Here is a 23829-nt window from a genome sequence, read left to right as displayed (position 1 = left end):
TATGACCAGATTAAAAAGTAAAAGGGGGATGAGAGGGAAGGGAGATAATAGCATTTTTTAAAAAAGATGCAGTTCAGAAATTGAAAATATTCACCAATAGATTTTCAGATGTTGTTTTTATTAAGAGCATATCAAATTAGACTAGATTTGGAACATCAAGCACAATAAAGATTAAAAGATGGCAAAGTTGTTGGGGAATTATAGGTCATCCATATATTACTCATGTCATAACGACGAAGGGGTAAACAATTAAAGAAAAGGAAAAAAGTAATCACAAGGGAGAATTACCTGCAGTTTCTGTGGCTTTCGTGTTACGATGTGCAAACTGAAAAATTGTTTATTCACAGTTCTAAATATAATCAAATGAGTGTAACTTCCTGTTCAGTGTCAAATTTCCTAACATCAGTTAAAAGAGCATTGATGTTTCCAATGTATTGAGATACACTAGCCAGCAAGCAGAACGCTGTTACTCTGTAGAATGGCTATACATGAACTATTAGGCAGCATGGTTCCTGAAAGAAGCATTGTCACTGTCTGTTTCTAGGGAAGTGTTTTGTTTTTCTTTTAAACAAAGCTGCTAGTCTCAGGGAAACTTCCTCTATCATGATTTCAAAACTCTTCAACTTCACTGTTGTTTTAAAATGCAATATGTTTGCACACTGAATATGTTGTCTAATTTTCTAACCGGTTTACCAGTACACAATTGTCATAAAGCTAGCAGATCTAGCCGGCTGGTGCAGGGGAACTCCTGGGTGTCAGGTGCTACACGAAATCATCCCATAGGGGACATCATTGCTGTAAAATCATCCCATAGGGGACATCATTGCACCTTGTGCTCCAGCTATCCTTGTCTGCTAAAACAGCCACTTTAGCTGTGGGCCTCTGGCACAGCTGGCTATGTCTACACTACCCCCTGGATTGATGCACCGGAGTCGATTTAGCGGGTCTAATGATGACCTGTCAAATCGACCGCAGATCGCTCTCCAGTTGACCTTAGTACTCCACTCCGAATGAGAAGAGTAAGTTAAGTAGGCTGGAGAGTGTCTCCCGTCGACCCAGCATAGTGTGGACCCTGCAATAAGTTGACCTAAGCTACATCAACTGCAGCTACGTTATTCACGTAGCTGGAGTTGCGTAGCTTAGGTCGATTTACTGCAGTAGTGTAGACATAGCCTCAGAGCAGCCAGCAACTTGGGACTGGTATGGCAACCCGGGGACTGAACTCCATTTGCTTCTTGATCTGTGCTTGGTGCAGAAAGACCAGACCACGTGTTTGCATTTTTGCAGGTATGTATTGGTGCCTACAATGAATTGCAGATGAAAAAGTATACTTTCAAAATTCAGGTCCTGTTTAAATGTGGACTACTGTCTGCATGGCGCAAATATTGTTTTCCACTGTTTTGGGACAGAAACTAAATTAAAGTACTGATGCTTCCTATACTTTTGGATACAGATGCAATAGGAATGCTTCAAACAAGTCTCATGAATTTGTTACCTTCTTAAAGCAGTTTATTGAGAGCAAAACACTTACCTAATTGTAGTTATTGTAAATATTACAGCGTTTCTGGTGTCTGGCAAATTGTGGCTTATTTGGAGAAATACAACCATTTGTAAAATAGATTTACAAATTATTTCCCTTAAATTAAGTATCTTAAAAAAATTTCCCCTCCAATCCCTACACTTCCCAGTGAGTGTGAGGAACTGATAGACCCTCTTGCCTCTCCAAATGATGTTTCATCACGTTTTTATTCTGTTACAAATTAGTCAGAAACTCTAATTATTAACATTAGGACACAGGCTTCTGGCATTGTTTTAATCCAGTGTGTGTTCAGAGAAATCACTCGGCTTGTTATTTTTATGGAAATCAACTCTGTCATGAGTTTGACTGCAGTAGAGTTGTAGCCATGTCAGTCTCAGCACGTTTGCCCAATAAGAGATATTACCTCACCCACCTTGTCTCACTAGTTTGATTCACATTTCATAAGAGGCATGCTGTGCCTTTTTCCAAGGTGTTTCACAAAATTGATTGGCTCATCATTTGATTAATGGAATAACAAGTGGTCCCTCATTCTGAGTATACATTTAACATTTGTTTTCTCTGGTTTGACAGAACAGCAAAGGGTGATGCTGCTCAGCAGGTCTCCCTCTGGCCCAAAGAAGTACTTTCCTATTCCAGTGGAGCATCTGGAGGAAGAAATACGGATAAGATCAGCAGATGATGGGAAACGGTTTCGGGAAGAATTTAATGTAAGTCTGCTTGTTTTCTGCGTTGTTTTTTATCACGGGGAAGAGAAGAAGAAATCAAGAATGGATACGAATCCAAAAAATGTTGTTGGGTTTTTGTAATTAAATGTGTGTGAAATTGGCACTTATAGCATGGGGAATGCTGGGCAAGTGTAACACACACACCTTCTGAGTGTGGTGTTCTGTCCCCTCTAGTGGCACTGAGACCCAGGGCCGGATTAACCTTTTGTGGGCCCAGTGCCAAACATATTTGTGGGCCCCCATGTGGTTGTGATGGGCCCCTTCCAAGTGTGGGCCCGGCGTGACATAGTAAATGTGGTATTGCCGGGATGGGGATGAAAACATTTATTCAAAAACAAAATAAGATATTTGAAGCCACACTTGATTGAGACCTCCACATCAATTTACCCAGAATACCATTGAATTTGGTTTGTGTGGAAGGGGGTTGTTTGTTAGTTTTGTCTTTTTTGTTTAAACACTCAGGGCCTACTTGGGGCCCTGAACACAAGTGCTTAATTAGTACACTTATGAGCCATGTGTGTGGCCCGGATGTAGCAGTCAGTGGTGTTGCACCTGTATCTCCCTACCATCACCTCCTCCACCCAAAATTATGTTTGGTAAATGCATTTTTTGAAAGCTGCATTTTCTAATTTGGTACAATAATGTTTACCAAGCTTTGGGGCGGAGTGTGGGGAGGAAAATTGCTGGTGCCCATCTTTTGCAGGGAGAAAGGGCCACTGAGACACACACACACACACTTTACCACAAAGACTACCACAATCCAGCCTCAGGCTCCTACCCCAACCGTCACACCTGGGCTCTCCTCACCCCCCAGTCTCTCCTACTGTTCCCACCCCACACAACTAACCCCCAAAGAAAGGCTCTCCTCAATCTCCCTGCTACTGCTCACCCCCCCACACACACTTTCACCCCAGGGCTGTCACCTCCCTCCCTTCTACTACCCCCTCCACACACTGAGCCAACCCCCACCTTCAACCCAGACTCTCCCCTCCCTCCCTCTGCCCCCTGTCACACCAACCCCCACCTTAACACCCTGCTTCTCCTACACCCCCCCACACAGAGTCACCGCCAGCTCCCCCATCGCACTCGGACTTGCCCCACAACTACCCCTTTCCCCCCAAACCGCGCTGCACCTTCTCCCCTCCCCGATTGCAGGGGGGCAGTTTCTGGGCATTCCCACTGGCAGGGGGCACAGCAGCCAGCACTGACAAACCCCGCTGTCACCGCCCACCCTGCTCCCAGGGACCACAAGCAACCACCCCCTACCCTGAAGTTTCAGGTTGAGACAGTGCCCAGGAGCCTCCGGGCATCACAGTCGCTGGGGGTCTGCACACCACCCGGGAGTCACAGCACAGCAGCCGCCCCCAGGAGAATGGGGGAGACTTGGAGGTGGAGGAAGCCAGGAGCTCCCAACCCGTGCCCCAAGTGAGAGGGAGGACGCAGCGGGATTAGCGCCGGGAATCCTTTCCCTGCACCAGACCATTTCCTCGCTTGGGATTTCTTTTTGGACCGCTCCGCCCACTTCAGCTGGGGCAGCTGGCAACACGGTGCAGGGCGTTCTGGGACTAGTAGCACAGCTGACAGCGCAGGTCCCAGGGCCCCAGCGGAACACGGCGGCGTGCAAACTACCCTGCAACACCCAGTCCCTGTTGCACCTGCGCACTGCACACCCCAGGCTGCTGAGTGTTTCAGCTGGTGCTGGGAAATTGCTGACTCTTCACGTTGCTGGGCTTTGGCCCAGGCTGGATTAACCCTTCCAAATGTAGGCCCCTTCCAAGTGTGGCCTGGTGCCACAGCACCACCGGAGCCATTGTAAACCAGTACTGCTGAGACCACTTAGAGATTAATGAGTCTGCCCTACAGCCTTAGCTAAGAGCCAGTTGGCTTTTAACTCATGAAGTAGAGGCTCATGCACTAAGTTCCAGAGGCACCAGGTTCAGTCCCGCCCGCTGACAACCGGGGTCTGTCGGTGTTACACAAGTACAGTGTAAGCTTCTCCACACAGCTTGCTAATGCTCTTCATTATTGATGTTTAACACCCAGTTATTTCAGTTCTGGTCTTCAGAGAGATTGCTATATGTGTTGGATTGTACAGGTGTTTAGCCATGGGGACAAATGTCCAGTAGGGCTCATGGTGGAGAACTAAAGTGATTCTCATTTGTGCTCTCTCCTGAGTTTGAACACAGAAGTGTCTCAAAGTAGAACTCTAATCCACTGAGGTGTCTCTCGCTCTCTTTCTCTCCCTTCCTTGATGCTAAAGAGTACAGGCATCCGTTTTACAGAAAAAGTTATAAATTCTAATTAGTGTTGTGATAGTGAGGCACCACATTTGGAAAAACTGAACTGTTTTATTTTATCAATGTCTGGGATCTTAAACTCTGCTGTCTTGATGCCCTCCTCCCCCAGAGGAAGGGGAAGGAAGATAGAAAGCTCTGCAGCATTCAAGCCTCTGAGAATGACAGTCTCCCCTCTGTAGGGAGAAGCTTATGGCACGGTGATAAGAGAGCCACGGCCTTTTAAACCAGTATAGCTCAATCATCTTTTGGAAACTCTGCTCTTTGGGGTTCTGCTCAGATCTACGTGGCATGTGTAAGGAGGGTGAGTGCCTCTCGGCAGTTCTCCACTAAACCCACATCTCAGCAGCATTATTGGCAGAGGAGCCCTGGTTCCATTGGCTGCCTGAGCAAGAAGGCTTTCCTGAAGTATTTTGCTTGCTCAGAAAGACAGCGTGTTTGCTCCCCATTGCCCCAGATTTGCAGTTGCATGGTGGCTACATAGATGGGTTTTACCCGGCTCTTGTGGAGGGGGAAGTATGGGGAGAACTATGCCATGTTGGGTCCACTCCCAAGCTTCTGCTATTTCAGGAGCCATTCCACACCCACTTATTATTCATTTTCACTTCCCTCAACATCTCATGGCAGAACTGAGCAGCTTAGAATCATGTATAGTGTGTTAAATACAGACTCAACTGGGCCAATATACAACTATCAGTTAGGATATGTCTACGCTTGCAGAGTTTTTGCGCTGTAAGTTTCACCAGTGATAAGGAATTGGTGAAAGTAAAGTGCTGGTTTGTGTACTCACTTAATTCCTCAGCATCAGAGAGTGTTTACATTAGCAGCACTTCCATCACTGATAAGAGCGCACTCTGAGGGCAGCTATCCCACAGTTCAGCTCTCTCCATTTTGACGATGGGCCTTGTGGGAAGGGTGGGGGGTGATCGTGGGGCATCCTCGGTCCCTGCACAGCCTCCTCTCCCCAAACACTGATCAGCTCCAGCAGCTCAGCATTGTTCCAAGCAGGGGATCGTTTGCTTCATGGAGCAGGCATTGTCACCTGGCCAGATGATAAGTTAGCACTTGCCAAAGAAACAGGAAGGGGAGTTTCAAAGTTCCCGGGGCTTTACAGGGGGAGGGGTGGACGTCTGTTTACCTGGCATCAGAGCAGCAGAGCTGCTGGCCAGAGTGGTCATCGAGGCACTGTGGGATATCCTCAGGAGGCTAAAAGCTGTGTAAACAGGAAGAACATGTCTTCACTAGCACATCACCGCAAAAGCATCACTGGTAAAAGCGGTACGCTTCTCATGGAGGTGGTTTTCTTTTTGCAGTGAAACATCTGAGTTTCACTGCAAAAAGTCATTAATAAGTATAGACGTTCCCCCGGTTTTTGCACAAAAAAGGGACTTTTTCCTCTTTAAATGGCAAGTGTAGACATGCCCTTAGATACTGCAAGGCAGTGCCCTTAGGACTGAAATACAGTATTAAGTGAACTTCATAATTGGCAGCATGTTTTTTTATGTTGGTGGTTTGATTATATGTTTGACGTGTGTTTGTGCTGCTGCTCCATGTGCAATGTAGTCACTATCAAATGACAGGGTTACCTGAGTAACATTTTTAAAAAATGTTAATTTAAGAAGAGTTGTATCCCAGTGCACTAGGACATTGGTGAATTTTGTATCTCCTAATTAAAAAAAACGCAGTATAGTCAGTGGTGAAACCTGGCAATCTATTTTTGTTTTAAAATGTACATTGCTTTGCTTGTTTCAGAGTAACAGCCGTGTTAGTCTGTATTCGCAAAAAGAAAAGGAGTACTTGTGGCACCTTAGAGACTAACCAATTTATTTGAGCATAAGCTTTCGTGAGCTACAGCTCACTTCATCGGATGCATACTGTGGAAACTGCAGAAGACATTACATACACAGAGACCATGAAACAATACCTCCTCCCACCCCACTGTCCTGAAAGGAAGATGATGTCTGTCTGTATCTGTACAAGTTTTTTCATGCAGTTGATAGATTTCCACTCCGTACGGCTAAATGCAGTGCCCAAGGCCAGATGTCAGAGCCAAGGATCAGAGTTGAAGTCATTGGTCAGGAATCAGAGCCAAGCTTCAAATCTGAGGCTGCAATGAGGCAAGGCAGGGGTAGGGTTGGAACAAAGCGGGAGCAAGACTGGGAACAAGCACAAGCAATCGCAGCCATGGGTGAATGCTTTGAACAGCCGCTGAACTGCTGCTGCTGGGATTAAGAGCCAGTCTGTTGATTTTTCCAACCAATTAGGTGGCATACCCAATCAGACATCCTACTACAGGCCAGTTATGCTAATTTGGTTGCCTGGAGACTGGTTCTGCTGCAGGCCCTGCTTTCAGACTGACCCTGCTGCAAGCCCTCAAGGACAACACTTAGTGGCCTTGGGGCCCGGTTTCTTGGGGTACCTCCAGCAGAACTTTCAGAACAGGTCCAGCGTGTGGATGTTCTGTACTGGTTCCCAAGACCACTCATCCGGACTGCATCCTTCCGAGTCCACCATGTACCAGAATCTTCCCCTAATTTGCTAAGAGTCAAGGACTCAGAGGACCAAGTACTCCTCCTGTCCACGGACTGTTATGGGTGGCAGTGGAGGATTGGAGCAGTTTGGGTATAAGTTCTCAGTGTAGGGCTTTAAAAGTGAGATGTGAAAGATGGGTGGATCTTCAAGGATTCAGACAGCTGTAACCAGAAGGCCACTGGGTTCACCTGTTATATAATCTTGAAAGGATTCAGATATTGACAGTCCAGTTTGGCAGATGGGCAGCTCGATTTAAGGTTATGGGCAGAGAGCTACACCTTGTCTCCTACAGCCAGATTCGGCCTGGTCCATGTGATGTTTGTAGGCTTCTTTGGTAGATTGCCGGTGCACCTGCTATAGGTGGGCAGCTGAATCCACAGTGGTCAGTACTGGAGAATTCATGGGCAAGTCTAGGTAGAAGTGAGTCTGAAAGCCACTGTTTGTAAAGAAGGGATATGTTGTTTTAAGGTGTAGATTGCATTGTTACATGCGAATTCAGCATAGCACAGCAAGGGAAGCCAGTCCGGTGGAAACTCAAAAGAAGGCAGTAAAGATACTGCTTCAAGATTTGATTGGCCTTTTCTGTTTGCCCATTAGTATGCCAGTGATAAGTGGATGAGAAGAGGGATTTGATGCCAAGGAGTCTGAGAAATTCCAACCAGAGTCAGGAGATAAACTGGAACCCCCAGTCTGATACAATGCCTGTTGTTAACCCATGGTAGCAGAAGACATTTTGCAAGAAGAGCTGAGCCATGTCCCGTGTGGTAGAAACAGTATTATATGGGTAAAGAGTGCCATCATTGTTAGGAGGTTGACAACAACCAGGATTACAGTGTGTCCCTGGGAGCATGGCAGTTCTACAATAAAGTCCATTGATATAGTAGATGAAGGCTGCGGAGGCGTGGGCAGAGGCTGGAGGAGACCTAGCGTTCATGATCATGGTTTCTTGATATAGTTGCAGGACCGTATATAATTCTTGATGTAACCTTGTAGGCCTAGCCACCAGAAGCTCCACAAGCCCTGATTGCAGGTCTTGAATTGTCCAAAATGGCCTGCGAGTGGCAAATCATGGCATAGGTTCAATATCTGAAGCCTAGGTTGTCCCTCCAGAACATAAATACAGTCCTTGAGATGAGATAAGGGAGGCCATTCTGTAGTTGGAACTAACCACATTGTTCAGGGTCTGGTGGATCTGGGTTGCAAACTGGTCATCGGGAGCAGGAAGTGGACGGAGGATGTCAGACCATCCATCATCCTGTTGATAAAGTCGGATGCCTTAAGCATGGTGTCAAAGTGCTCTTCACCAGGTTCAAGATATTTGTCTCTGTGAGACAAGGCATCTGCCCTCCTGTTTCTTGTCCCCAGGTGATAGGTTACCACAAAGTCAAAGCAAGCAAGTGAGAGACCAGCAGATCTGGCATTGCTTAAGGCATCTATAGGTACTCAAAGTTCTTGTGGTCCATCAGGACTTGAATTCAAAACTTGGCTCCTTCTAGGAGGTGGCACCACTCCTTGAAATCCACCTTGATAGCCAGTAGCTCCTTGTCCCAAATAGTGTAGTTTTATTCTGCCAGGGTTAGCTTCGGAGAATAAAAGGCACAGGTGTGGAGGTGGTTGCAGGGGCCCACATGTTGCGATTGTACTGCACCTATGGCAAAGTTTGAGGCCTCAGTTGTGAATTGTAGTAGTTGGATTAGGAGTGGGTAGCCAAGAATAGAAGTCCAGGGTCAGAGGCAAGAAGCCAGAACCATGGGTCAGAGCCAGAATCAGAAGTCAGGAATTGGAGCTGAGGATCAGAATCTGAATCAGAGGCCAGAGCCAAGAGTCAGAGTTTGAAGTTGGCAGTCAGGAATCAGAGCCAAGGTTCAGAGCTGGGTTACCTGGACTGAGGCAAGGCAGAGCCATGGCTGGGTCCAGGGCAGGAGCAGGGCGTGAACAAACAGTGCAGGAGCTATCCCAGCCATGGGTGAATGTTTGAGCAGCCACTGAATTGTTGCCACTGCTGGGTTTAAGAGCTGGTCTGGTGACTCTTCCAACCAATCAGGTAGTATAGCCAGCCAGGCAGCCTACTGCAGGCCAGCTGAGCTCGTTAGATTGCCTGGGGAATGGCTCTGCTAAAGGCCCTCATTACAGACTGTAAAATTGGCCTCCTTCAAGTCATAGGTGAAAGAGCAAAATCATTAGACCAAAATAAAGCCACTCACTGGGCATGGATCAGAATTCACTTTGTACTCCCCCTCAGTACCTGGTTCAGGCCAGGGAAGCTACTGATCCAACCAGTGGACCAAATTTGGTGCTGAATCCTGGTCACGTGCCACCTGAGACACGTTGTGCATATGCTAAGAAGGAGACTAGAGAAAATGGTTGCTGAGCTTGAAGTCAGAGGTGGTGGAACAATTTTTATAATGGGGTGCTGAGAGCCACTGAACCAAACAGTAAACCTTGTATATAATGGAAACCACTTCACTTCAATCCAGAAGGTGCAACAGCACCCCTAGTTCCAGCACCTGTGCTTGAAGAAAGACCAAAAACCTCCTAGTAGGAAGACAGTTGCTAACACATACACACCACCCATCTTCCTGGTGGATCACTGGGAAGTCCCACAGTATTGTGCTAGTGATCTGCCCAGGACTGGAGTTGATTATCGCTCCCAGTAGGTTCTTCTGCTACCTTCAGTCTCAGTGACCTTTGTTTAAACAAAGAAAATAGTATGTTTAATCAAAGTTAAAGATTATAGTCAATTCTGGAGGCCTCAGAAGCTGCGATAGCTGGAAGGCTGCTGAGAGTACCAATCAAGGACTCTGAGCCTCCAAAAATGTTTCATGTACACGGCAAAGGCACCTGGAGCCTTTGATAGGCCTTTTTTTTTAATGTTCAGTGTAAATCTAGATAAATGAAATGAAAGTAGTATTGTGAAAGTGAGTAACAGAATTCTGCCCTGTAGGTGTTTCATTTTTCTGTTTGTATGTGGAAAAAAACAGCATTCATCTGCTGCCTTTCTTCACAACAAATAATTAAATACTATGCTATCTAGTTTGCTTGTTTTTTTGCAAACTCCCCCCCCCCCCATAAACGTGCCTTATTTATATTTATCATTATTTATTTACATATCAGAAAGTGTGCTTGGTGCTTTGCAGACATGTATGAGGACCAGGTTACTGCCTCAGAGAATTTATGATTTAAGGCCCTGATCCTGCAAACACTTATGCACATGATTAACTTGAAGCATGTCAGTAGTCCCGCTGGAGCCAATGGGATTCCTCATGTAAATACATGAGTCAGACAAAAATACAAATGGAGCATGAGGAAAGGAGTATGACATGAGGGCAGTGACTGAGCAGATATGTTTGGCGTGTGTATTCTTTATCGCATTTTATTTTTATAAGCACATTCAATGCGATTTGCCATATGCATAAGTGTTGGCAGAATCAGGCCTCACAAAAAAATACAGTTATAATTAAAGTGGAGATGTTGAACATTATAGTGTCTAAGCATTCTTTTCAGAAAGTTATAAAACAGTTTACTGTGGTTTGGTTCAGGTAATATTCAAACTCAGAGACGAAAGAATGACTTTTTAAACAATGTAAACATGTTGGGTGAGATCATGGCCTCCAGATGTGCACATGGATCTCATACGAGAGTGAGCGAATGGGGGGAGGTGACTCAGCTGTCTTCATGGCAGAACCTCCTTCCCCAGGATTCCTCTACGTCTTCAGGAACTGAATTTGAGAAGGGTGTGGGGATGAGGCAGGACAGGATGGGGCATGCATGTTAAATGGGGACAGGTGCACCTTGTCCCCTTGTGGAGATAGATAGAAAAGATGAATGCTCCTTCACAGTTCAAAACCCCCCTTTAGGCAACATAGCAAGGCAGCTATGGTCACAGGAATCTCTGGTAGTATGGCTCCAATGGAGACATGTTACCAGGCAGACGGGCTGTCGGGAGTAATGAGCAGACACAAAGCACTAGGTCTCGTCAAAGGGGTTAGAATAGAATATCAGGGTTGGAAGGGACCTCAGAAGGTTATCTAGTTCAAACCCCTGCTCAAAGCAGGACCAATCCCCAACTAAATCATCCCAGCCAGGGCTTTGTCAAGCCTGACCTTAAAAACTTCTAAGGAAGGAAATTCCACCACCTCCCTAGATAATGCATTCCAGTGTTTCACAACCCTCCTAGTGAAAATTCTTTTCCTAATATCCAGCCTAAACCTCCCCCACTGCATCTTGAGACCATTACTCCTCGTTCTGTCATCTGCTACCACTGAGAACAGTCTAGATCCATCCTCTTTGGAACCCCCTTTCAGGTAGTTGAAAGCAGCTATCAAATCCCGCCTCATTCTTCTCTTCCGCAGACTAAAAATCCCAGTTCCCTCAGCCTCTCCTCATAAGTCATGTGTTCCAGTCCCCTAATAATTTTTGTTGCCCTCTGCTGGACGTTTTCCAATTTTTCACATCCTTCTTGTAGTGTGGGGCCCAAAACTGGACACAGTACTTCAGATGAGGCCTCACCAATGTCGAATAGAGGGGAACGATCACGTCCCTCGATCTGCTGGCAATGCCCCCACTTATACATCCCAAAATGCTATTGTCTTAAATGCAATGTTAACTTAAGTTATAATTTGAGTGTTGCTCCTAATTTGAGTCCTGTCCACATACACAAACCCTTAACTCGTGTGGTGGTGCTTTTAACTTGATTTGACTCAAGAGGGGATATAGGCTAAACCTTGAGTGAGCATAACTCATCAGCAACTAATAATCTCTCATGTGGATACAGGCTAGTGCTACTCAATTGCCACTAGTTCTCCAGTGCCATTCCAAGTTCCCCCTGTTTGCCCAAAAAGGACAGACAAGTTCTCCAATAATTTACTTGGAAAGAATTCATAGAGCAGCTTATCTTACTGTAGCACTAAGAACCATGGGATATGTTCTCCAGAAGTCTTAGTGCCACACAAGAGCCAGTTCAGTACCACTGTGGACACAGCAACTTGAATGTGGTTTCTCAGTATGGCTGCTCCCACTTGAGGTAGGCTAACTTGAGAGGAGTCACTTGAGTGAAGACATACCCATGCATAGTCTTGTCATCCTGCTGATCCTGGGGGATCCTTGTTCTGAAGTACCAAGTCTTGTCTCATAAGAGAAGAACTCTTTAAAAAGTCATTGCAGAGGTTTTTTCTCCTTTCTTTACCTTCCGTGTGGCGGGGGGAGGAAAGAGGGGGTTACTGTGGGAAGAGGCAATCCAGCCCATTACACTGTTTTTATGTGCTCTTTTAGTGAAAATGCAGTATTGTGGGACAGGATGTCCAAGAATATTTTGACCAACTTTTCAAGTTTAAAAGCACTGTTTAAAGAGGAAGTAGGTCTCTTGTGCTTTATTGAAAATATTTAATTAAGTTAGATTTTCTGGTGTTTATTAATGCAGGCCCTTTTTATTGTTGTACATTTTAAGTTCTTTTTGAATGATTTTCATAACGGTTAATTAGGGACTTCAAAATTTGTGGACTTTATTCGTAGAGGGAAACAAGGGAATAAGATTATATGCAAAAACAAAATAAATTACTTTTATTTATGTTTAAAATGTTTTAGTTAACTTTTTCTTAACCTTTTTAATAAAATGTTCATAAGTTTGTTAGTAGTGTACAGAAACCAAACACGAAAACATGCTACTATTCCATGATAAAAATTAACACAAAGGGCAATTTATATTCATTGTTATATTCATTCATTGTTCAGTCCTGAGAACTCTGCTTCATCAGTGTTTTTAAGGGGGAATTCCACATAATGTATTGCCAGAATCAGGCAGGGATTGCTGCATTGAGTGTTTCTTGAAATAGATACTCTGTCATCTTTCTCTTAAGTGATTCACATAATATAGCTATGTTCCGTTTGATCAAGTTCCTGGAAAAAAATAAAAAGCTTGAAAGAAGGGTGGGAAAAGGCACAAATAGTGACTGTGGTTCTGAAATGTAGAACTACTGCGACTGTGGTGAGAGGGCATAAAAATTGCATCAGGACTGTGACATAGACAAAGATCTTGAACCTGATTCTCATTTACACTAAGTCCCTTTTATACTATTCTGGTAACCAGCAATGACCCTGCATCAGCTTCTCCCAGCTGGCCCTTTAAATTACTCCCACTTGGCTCTGTCCAGTCTAGCAGCAAAGTCTCTCAAATAAACAAAAATTTGGAATGAAAACTCCACATCCAAATATCCCTTCCTCCGTCCTCTTCTCCTCTGAGCCCCACAGGGGTTCATACAGGGTTGGAGTGTTTTCAAATGCCTCTCCACAGTTTTGGAGGCTGTCCAGCAGGTTCCATCTCATTCTCTCTGGTCTTGGAGTTGTTGCTGTCTCCTTCCTTTTCTCCCTATCCTTTATTATTCACATAATAAAATTTTCCTGTTAATTTCCTGTTAATTAATCTCATTTTCCTTGTCATGACAAAAGCATTTATTTTCAGGTACTTAGTATGTGACTAAGAGTTTATTCACAATCACAGGTTTACCTGATTACTACCAGGTTGGTTGAACGTTGGGTACCATTTTAGTCATCCTAATGGGCCAACAGCCCCCAAGGCCATCCCTAGGCTCAGGGCATAAAGGCGATACAAAGTCACCTTTGGATTCCCTCGCCCAGGCCCTAAACTGAATGGAGTGGATGTTTGATATTCAGTTTTCTTAACATTTTTGAGCCTTCTTTGCTAATATTCAAATGTATTCATGTATTAAAATCAAATTTGATCCATACAACCAAATTTCAAAGTCAGAGCCCTGTGGTATTGTACACGCACATCTTTCTGACTGGGTCACAGCATTATGAGTCATTATGTCATATGGTGTTTTGCAATGGCAGTCTGAGTTTCAATAATTTATTTGCTCTCTTAAATAGCAAAAGTCACAGTGTTCTTCAAAGTTAGAATTTAAAATGTAGTGTTGAAGTTCTGAGTTATCGAAAGGTTTTGAGTTATTTTAGAAAGATGAGGAAAAATTGCTTTTTTTGAAGAATTACAATGTACTGAGAAATTACTTATCTTAGATGTAGGCCATTGTGTGTAATTGCATCTTTTTTAAGTACTGTGCAGCTAACATTTAATACAGGATGTTCTTGCATTTCCTTGACTTTACATGTTTTTGCTATAGTCGTTACCAGCCCGATGCATGCAAGGAACATTTGAAATGGCAAATAAAGAAGAAAACAGAGAGAAAAATAGATATCCCAACATCCTTCCTTGTAAGACTTAACAATTTATTTTCTAAATATCAGTCAAATGTCTGGATGCCTCTTATAGCAATCATGCCTGTAATATTGTCTGCATTCACTGAGCATACCTGAGTAAAGCTGATTAATTGACCCCCAAAATAATGCAATTTATATGTTACTAATCATACATCTGCAAAGTAAGCTTCTTTTGCAGTGGTGTCTCTTTGGATAATAATTGCCTTCCAGTAAATTTGTCTTTAATTTCAGCAGGTTTGATATGAAGCCTTAGAATTGCCCAAAAATGTAGGATGGTTCTCTTGAAACTCAGTTCAGATTTGTGCAATAAAAAAGAAAAGAGCTTTGAGTATATGGGCCAAGCTTGAAGTATCTAATAAACCTTATCTATTATTAGGAATGTGTTGCACACTATACAAAAATTATTGCATTCTCAGTAACCCAGTGTAAGTATGGAGGTGCAGCAGGATTTTTATAGTGAAGGCTTGTTAACCTGCTATCCAAAAGCTCTGTGCACTGTACAGTTACAATACAATTCAAAGAGACCTCTTCACAACTACATAAAACAAATTATTCCATCTATTCATCTAAAAATCCCTTTGAAACAGATGAGCCTTGCAGCATGTGTTCAGGGTCACTGTTTGCAGGCTCTGGTGAAACAAGAGTGTAAGGGACCAAAATCTTCCATAAGTTTTACATCAGTAAGGTCAGCATGATTTGGCCCATATGACATATCTGTTATATATACTGTATTAGTCAGCCTTTTATGTTATTTAATGATGGCGGAATAATAATGCAAATACTGTGGTTCATAAAAGTGCAGATCTATCACTGGCATGTTAAAGGGCTTTGTATTTTGAGGAAAATTTCTGATAGATATAAATACTATAAATCTACCATACAGACTCTAATAACAGTTTCTTTCTTTCCAGATGATCATTCCAGAGTCATTTTGACCCAAATAGATGGAGTTCAATCTTCAGACTATATTAACGCTTCATACATAGATGTAAGCTAATACATACATTCACTTTCATTCAGATTGCTAATTTTAATTGTAAACTAAATATCAAATAGATATTTGTCTTAAAGCATATCTTGGCAGTTCATTCTTTAACTAACCATACATTTTATTTGTGTAGGGTTACAAAGAAAAGAATAAATTTATAGCTGCTCAAGGTAATGTATTTTCCTCTCTCCATTTTTGTACTTATAGGCACCAGAATGCACTCCTCATCCCCCTCACTCCTCGCACACACCCAGAAAAAACCTCACAGCCCACATCAAGGTTAATATGTCACCAGATCAAAAATTCCTTCCTAAGCATGAATAAGTTGGTCTGCTAAATCATGGTCATCAAAGGGAGAGTTGTAAGTTAGAAAGACTAAACTGAGCCCATTGCCTGACCTAAAGCACATAATGTACCTAGAGGGAGGGGGAATGGCTTCTGCTCTTAGAAAAGTGGGACAAGCCTGCTCTCCAAGCAGCAGCATATATGTCTCCAAGAGCTGTGGACCAACCTGCCTGGAGCATGGACTGTGTTTGAAATGCCAGCCTACTGCTGGAAATATTCTGAGTCCACACACCCCACCCAATCAATCTGGAAGCTAGATAGACCCAACTCAGTTTCTGCCTCTACTGGTGCAGGCCCATTTGATGATAATGGTATTACAACTGGTCGAACTTCCAGTCATGCCAGTTGGAGCTATTATGCTGGGTCTTGCAAACCGTCCTTGTGTAAATACAAAAATCCCATTGTTTCAAGAAGTGATTACAGTGATTGTATAACATAGTAAATGTTTTCTGTAAATTGATAGAGTTCATATAGCTGTGCTTCAAAGAAGTGAGATTTTCAAGTGTACATATAGTGCATCTGTAAAACTGAGGTATATTTTCATGAGATATGAGCTGGTAACTCATGAGTAGAAGAGAAATGTGTTCTTGTGTACTGTGATATTGCTTGTTTTCTTTATGTCTCTTGAGTATAGAACTGTATTCTATGTGCAGGACCTAAACAAGAAACAGTTAATGATTTCTGGAGGATGATATGGGAGCAGAAATCTGCAATTATTGTTATGTTAACAAACTTGAAAGAAAGAAAAGAGGTAAGTAACTTGTATTTCAGTTTTGATCAGCCTGAAATAGTCCCCACATTAAGTAGCCTCTGGCTGCAATGTGCAGCTTAGCATCTGACTGTTAATGGCTGCCACCACTTCCTTTTCCAGTCCTTTCTGAGGTTTTAAGTCTCTGCTAAAAATGTAGTTGTAACTTACAAAATTTCAAGCTTATAAATATTCCCTGGTGACTAATTTCCTCATAACGAATCTTTTTATCATGTGTTACACTGCCTCACTGTCAGACTTTAAGCCAAAGGCAAATTGAAATGACGGCCTTTTTTTGCTTCTGCTGTAATGTATGTGAGACTGGCCTTATAGGTTGGACTAAGAGTAGGAATGAATGTTGAATTGATATTACTCACTTTTAAAAGTTTTCAGTTAAAAAAATGATTACGTTCATAGTGTGATCGCTACAATTGGATATGGCTAATTTGAAAACAACCTATTTTATTGTGAAAGGCTTCATTACAACTCTGTTTGTGGTTTGCTGTTCTCACATCTGTCCCCTGTCCCCACATCTGTATTGTTCCTCCCCTCCCCTCTGTTCCTATTTCATATGTATCCTTCCTTGTGTATAGGTTGAACGGTAAAATTTACTGAAATTATGCAGGCTAACACTTCAGAGCTCAAGATTATTACACAGTTAACTTCTTTGCTGACTCACCAGTAGTGATAAAAAAAAATGATAAGAAGCCTGATAAAAAACAAAAAACCTACTAATGCACCATCACAAATTTTGCCCTTGGACAATTTTGTTTTAAATGCCTATTTATCCTCGTGGGCTAGTTAGTTAAACATTCCAAACACTTAAAAGTGAAGGTTTGGAGCTTGGATTCCTCAGGCAATGTGAACTGGGGGTGCAGTGAAAGCAATATGCCAAGTTACTGAGAACAATGTACTGTGTTCTGCTCAAGAGTGACCTCTCCTGCCAGGTAAAGAGTAGTGTTGATAAACTCCAAAATAACTCCCAACAATTCCTCCTTAAGGTCAAAGGATAATTATTCTGGAGGGTGAGGGTAAACATCATAAGCATTGAGATAGTTAATGTGCCTTAGTGATGTTAGTTAATTTATACAGCAGCTCTTTACAGTTATATATATTTATCAGAATAAGGAAAAGCTATTTAAGTTTGATTGCTCCTAACAGCTATGAAGGAGGTACTCCCTGTTTGCGTATACAAGGCCCTCTCCCTTTCCTGTAATCTTAACATTACCAGCCTTCCTGCATACTCATACCAAGGCCTGACATACTGATGCTAGTGCCCACAAATGTCACCAAATCTCATTTGAACAGATTGGAGACTCCTTTCAGGCAAATGCCCATCAGGCTATAATGGTTGGTAAAATGCTTATTCCACAGAAAAAGACATATTGCTATCTTTTATTCTGCTGCTAGAATCCCCATGCAACTGATGACTCTCACCCAAGGTTAGCTGACGTTTCCCACCTATTAACCAGCCCTATATCTGGAGTTGGGGGTTAAAGATGTCAAACAAATGCATACTATCAGAAAAATAAACAAATTAAAAAGATGGAACAGTCATTAAAACAAAACAAAGAATAAAACCAAAAACATCGCTCATCACAATCTGGCTGCCAAAGGAGCATGTGAAGACTCCATCCAAACCATGTATTTCCTGTTGTGTCATTGTGTAACAATGCAGATAACTAACACTGAGAGCATTAGCACAAAGCCTTAAAATCATGTCCTGTTTTAGATTAAAAAACAAACATCCTCTAAATTAGGGCTGTCAAGCAATTTAAAAAAATGAATTGTGATTAAAAAAATTAATCACAATCGCGTGATTAATCACGCTGTTAAACAATAATAGAATATCATTTATTTAAATATTTTGGATGTTTTCCACATTTTCAAATATGTTGATCTCAATTTCAACACAGAATACAAAGTGTACATATTTATTTTTTATTATAAATATTTGCACTATAAAAGTAAAAATAGTATTTTTCAACTCACTTTATATAAGTACTGTAGTGCAATCTCTTTATCATGAAAGTTGAACTTACAAATGTAGAATTATGCACGCACAAAAAAATTGCATTCAGGAATAAAACAATGTCAAACTTTAGAGCCTACAAATCCACTCAGTCCTACTTCTTGTTCAGCCAATCACACAGACAAACAAGTTTGTTTACATGTGCGGAAGGCAATGCTACCCACTTCTTGTTTACAATGTCACCTAAAAGTGAGAACAGGCATTCGCATGGCACTGTTATAGCCGGCGTTGCAAGGTATTTACATGCCAGATATGCTAAATATTCGTATGCCCCTTCGTGCTTTGGCCACTATTCCGGAAGACATGCTTCCATGCTGATGACACTCATTAAAAAAATGTGTTAATTAAATTTGTTCCTGAACCTCTTGAGGGAGAATTGTATGTCTCCTGCTCTGTGTTTTACCTACATTCTGCCATATATTTCATGTTATAGCAGTCTCGGATAATGACCCAGCATGTTGTTCATTTTAAGAACTTTCACTGAAGATTTGACAAAATGCAAAGAAGGTACCAATGTGAAATTTCTAAAGATAACTACAGCACTGAACCCAAGGTTTAAGAATCTGAAGTGCCTTCTAAAATCTGAGTGTGTCGAGGTGTGGAGCATGTTTTCAGAAGTCTTAAAAGAGCAACACTCTGATGCAGAAATTACAGAAACCGAACAACCAAAAAAGAAAATCAACCTTCAGCTGGTGGCATCTGAGTCAGATGATGAAAATGAACATGTGTCGGTCTGCACTGCTTTGGATCGTTATTGAGCAGAATCCATCATCAGTATGGATGCATGTCCCCTGGAATGGTGGTTGAAGCATGAAGGGACATATGAATCTTCAGTGCATCTGGCACATATATCTTGCAACGTCGGCTACAACAGTGCCATGTGAACGCCTGTTCTCGCTTTCAGGTGACATTGTGAACAAGAAGTGGGCAGCATTGTCTTCTGCACATGTAAACAAACCTGTTTGTCTGAGCGATTGGCTGAACAAGAAGTAGGACTGAGTGGACTTGTAGGCTCTAAAGTTTGACATTGTTTTGTTTTTGAGTGCAGTTATGTAAGAAAAAAATCTACATTTGTAAGTTGCACTTTCACAAAAAAGAGATTGCACTATAGTACTTGTATGAGGTGAATTGAAAAATACTATTTCTTTTATTTATCATTTTGTATCAAATGTAGAAAAACATCCAAAATATGTAATAAATTTCAATTGGAATTCTATTGTTTAACAGTGCGATTAAAACCGCTATTTATTGTGATAAATTATAATAAAGTTAATCGTGCGAGTTAACTGCGATTAATCAACAGCCTTACTCCAAATATTCATAGAGGTTTAATTTTATTACTTTAAAATAATTGTATAGCTATATGCCATCAGTAATGGAAGTAGGCACACAATATTTAAAAGTACTAAATGTATGTACTGCATGTTTGCATAGGATAAATGTTATCAATACTGGCCAGATCAAGGATGCTGGACTTACGGAAATATCAGAGTTTCTGTGGAAGATAGTATCGTTCTCGTGGACTACACCATTCGCAAGTTTTGTATACAGTCAGTAAGTAATAGCACTCTTGCTACTCCTTAAGATTGGGTTTTATTTTGTTTTTTAAAGCAAAGTATAACAGAAATTCAGGCTTTCGTTTAAAATGAATTTAACTGGAAATTTAGTTTTTAACTAAAATTGAGTTGAAACATATATGTAGACTAAGAGAGCAGTAAGTTCATAGAATCAATTTCCACTTGAGTTGTTGGAGTAAAAGAGAATTAATTATGCAAATATTGATGGCTGTATGGGACTTAAGTTTAAAGAGGGATCCGTCAAATTGGATCCTGTGAGTAGGTAACCACCCTTGGAAGATATTTTCCACTGATCATGCCCTCCACCCCCATTCATTATGTGTTATTTTGGAGGAACTTGGGAGTGTGTTTGCCCTCCTTTGTGCAAAAATATTTTTGAAGTTAGGGAAAGTTTTTAAATCATTAAAAATGTAAAAGATATTAAAATTATTTAGAGATGGTAGAGTTCTTATCAAACCATTCAAGACATGAAGGGCCAAGCGCAGGCAAAGTGGCGGGGGGGAGGGTTACAGCTCCCTGATTCTCTGCCAGAGCCTGGCCCCAGCACTGGTTGGGGACTGTACATCATCTGAGGATAGTTGGAGTACATTGTGTTCTGGACACCCTCCTTCGCTCTCTTGACATGTCCCGTGCACCAGGGAGTGCAGAAGGGGAAACATATAAATTGACTTCTCCATGTATGCTCCTCAGTTGCAGAGTTATGGTCAATCTTCCCTCCTTTTGCAATGCCTGATCAGGCCACACCTCCTTCTGGTCCGACACTTCTGTTTTACTGAGTTTATTTTTTAAAAAGATTCTAATTGTGTAATCTTTTTTCTTGCCAGGAATAACCTTCACTATATGCATTAAATGCTTAGCATGCATTCAGAGGGATTAAGGCCTTGTCTACACAAGAATTTTCAAGAATTCTGTCTAATTTAAGATATTTTTAAAAACTGATTTAGTTAAACTGGTGCAAAACCCTGTTTAATTTAATCAGTGTAACGTTAATATTTAGACTAGACCTTAGAACTGCAGCAAGGATGCATCTTTTTAAATTACCATGTTAAGTAATGTTTTCTTCTTCTCCTCTTCTACCTGTTACATTCCAGTTCTCATTCTCATTGGGACTTTTTGCTTTCCAGCAAATCGAAAATGAACTGAGTGGACTATTTATGTATTTATAAAACATCTTCACTTCATCTCTGGCCATCAAACACTATTAAAAGCAACTGCAACAGACCACCAGCCGTCCCTGCAGGGGATGTGTGGAGGTCAAAATACCTTGAAATTAGGTCTCAAAAAGGAGAAAAAAATTCTAGTCTCAGGCAGAGGAAAATTAGTCCTGCGGCAGCTTGTCCACAAATCCAAATAAAACAAAACAAAGAGCAGCTTCCTTCCATGTTGTCCGCAGTTGTCAGTTCCACGTCCTGGATGTTTAAGAGGCAAGAACAGCCAGCTCTTCTCCCCAGATCTGACTGCTCAAGCAGTTTTTCAGAACTAGCTTCCTCCTTTCTGCCCATTGAAGGGGTTTAATCACCTTCCTGGGTCAAACAGGGAGGAGACACACACATTCCATCACAATAATATACATAACTTGCTGAACAATATCAGCTGTGGGAGACTCTCATCCACCATTACATCATTTACCAAGCCCATAATCACCCTAAAAACCTGAGTGAAGAGGTGGTTTGGTCTTAACTGTGCCCTGAAGGCTAACGGTTAAGATTCTTGAGGGCAAGTGGGGTTTTCACTGAGGATACGCTACCAGCGGCTGCCAGGTATTCAGCTCTAAGGACTGTGAGCAGAAGTTCCCCAGCTAATGGCAGTTGGTGTGTTGCCACATGGGTAGAGGGGCCCTTGCTCAGGTGGTCTAGAGCAGAGATTGTCTCTCTTGCATGTTTGTGCAGAACCCAGCACTTTGGGGCCCTAGTCTTAATTAGGGCCTTTGGGTACTACCATAGATTTATTTATTACTACTAGTAGTAATAGCCAGGACCCAAACTACAGACAGCTGAATAGAGCAGAGTCACTTGGGAAGTGCATAGGGAGACAGTGAAGCTTTCAGAAAACTGATATACATAATATGTTCCTGGCAGCTTACACGGCTAATCAGATGGGCAGCTGCATTCAGCGCTAGTTGTAGCTTCAGAGCAGTCCCTGTATAAAGTACACTGTAGTAATCTAATCTGGAGACCATTCAGGCATGTCTAAGTGTAACATGGGCCATATGGGAGAAGCTGCTAAGACTCTTATTTAAAAAGAACTCTTGGTCAAGCAGCTGTATGAAAAAATATAGCAAAAAAAAAAGTTATCAAATTCTTCTGGATTGGAAACAGCTGGGAGTCTAGATGGCATATGGTATTTGGTGTCTTTCACCTGTAGATTCATATCTCCAATTTTACTATGGAACATGTTAGTGGTGATAACATTTGGTCACCAGTTGATGGAGACTGAGTGGTCTTTATGAAACAAACTGGTGGTCTTTGTCCAGTTCAAAGTGGAAAAGGCTTCATGTAATAATTGGCGTTAATTACCAGCCTTCTTGGCAGTCTGAGAAAGAGGTCAAGGACTGAGAGAGCATGGAGACTGAATTTCCTGTCTTAGCCCAAGAGGAGGTTCCTCCAGATCAGGATTGGAAAACATTGGTGGAGCTTTCATTGCCATTGCCTGTACTCCTCCTGTTCTTTGCTTAAACAGAGTACATGGGTCACTAAGGCTGTACCTTTAATAGTTAGCACTGAAAATGTAAATTAAAAATAAAAGGAGAAAAGCTAAAATATTACCTTACAGGATTCATTGTATTAGAGCAGTCCCAGCTTCATGTGGTGTAGTATCCTGAGTCTGATGATGTACCAGTATCAGATGTATGTCCGCATCCTTATCTGCGTTGTTATGAAGCAGTTCATAGATACTTTGGCATCTTGCATCTCTCAATGGTATAAATCCAGAAGTTCTTACTCAGACTAACTCCAGTCAGAGTTTTTAGTCTAAGTATGGATGGAGTAACAAGTAAATAAGGACGTCAGGATTTGGCCCATGGTTCATAGAAATTGTGAATCTTATTTCTCATGGACAGCACCCGGATGCTACTCAAATTTAAATGGCAAGGATATGGGTTAGTCAGACTATGGTAACTAATCTGTTTGCAAGTCTTAATATAGGACATAAAATGTCACACTCATAGTCTGTTTGTGTGTTTCTAGCAACTTCATGATGGCTCTAAAGTTCCAAGGCTTGTAACACAGCTCCATTTTACCAGCTGGCCTGATTTTGGCGTGCCTTTCACACCCATTGGGATGCTAAAGTTTCTGAAAAAAGTCAAAACATTGAATCCTTCACATGCTGGACCAATTGTGGTTCACTGTAGGTATGTACGCACTCTAAACCATTCTGTCTTCTTGAGCTTTAACAGTTTTTAAAGTGCTTTGTGTATGTCAAAACTATATTTCTGTCTCTTCATTGAAAATGCCATAATTTGCATAAAAGTCAGAACTTGCAATGGTATTAGGCTCCATCATAGCCAGGGAGAAGAACGAATTCAAAAATTCTGCCTTTTCTCTCATTTTAAAATTGAAACTTCAGTTTGTTGTTCCCAGAGTGATAGGCAATCTGACATCAACACATTCCCTGTCAGAAAAGCAGATTTGTAACAAATGGGTTCACTCTGCCATTGAATGCTCCTCAGAGAATACATCCCCCAGTTTTCTCACAGCAGAATTGCCGTTTGCTCTTATAGTTTGCCCACTCTGTGCTAGATATGTTGTAATGTAGACTTGTACTTGAGATAATTTGTTTAACACTATGATGTCCCATTACTACATACTAATACACAG

At 41.9% G+C, this 23829-nt stretch overlaps 1 protein-coding gene across 4 annotated transcripts in view; it reads left to right on the top strand.

Moving 5' to 3' along the window:
• Positions 1-23829, top strand: part of PTPRE (protein tyrosine phosphatase receptor type E) — a 266402-nt gene that overhangs the window by 191717 nt on the left and 50856 nt on the right. For all 4 annotated transcript variants that reach the window (XM_073354053.1, XM_073354051.1, XM_073354052.1 and 1 more), the window contains 7 exons: positions 2111-2247; positions 14228-14318; positions 15236-15312; positions 15446-15482; positions 16311-16408; positions 19872-19991; positions 23200-23363. In XM_073354053.1, coding sequence (XP_073210154.1) covers positions 2111-2247; positions 14228-14318; positions 15236-15312; positions 15446-15482; positions 16311-16408; positions 19872-19991; positions 23200-23363 — 724 coding nt within the window. The remainder of the gene's footprint in view (positions 1-2110; positions 2248-14227; positions 14319-15235; positions 15313-15445; positions 15483-16310; positions 16409-19871; positions 19992-23199; positions 23364-23829) is intronic.

The sequence above is a fragment of the Lepidochelys kempii genome, chromosome 7 (genome assembly GCF_965140265.1).
Source record: "Lepidochelys kempii isolate rLepKem1 chromosome 7, rLepKem1.hap2, whole genome shotgun sequence".
Lineage (NCBI taxonomy): Eukaryota > Metazoa > Chordata > Testudines > Cheloniidae > Lepidochelys > Lepidochelys kempii.
Note: the sequence above shows the minus strand (reverse complement) of the source record. Positions and strands in the feature narration are given on the sequence as shown.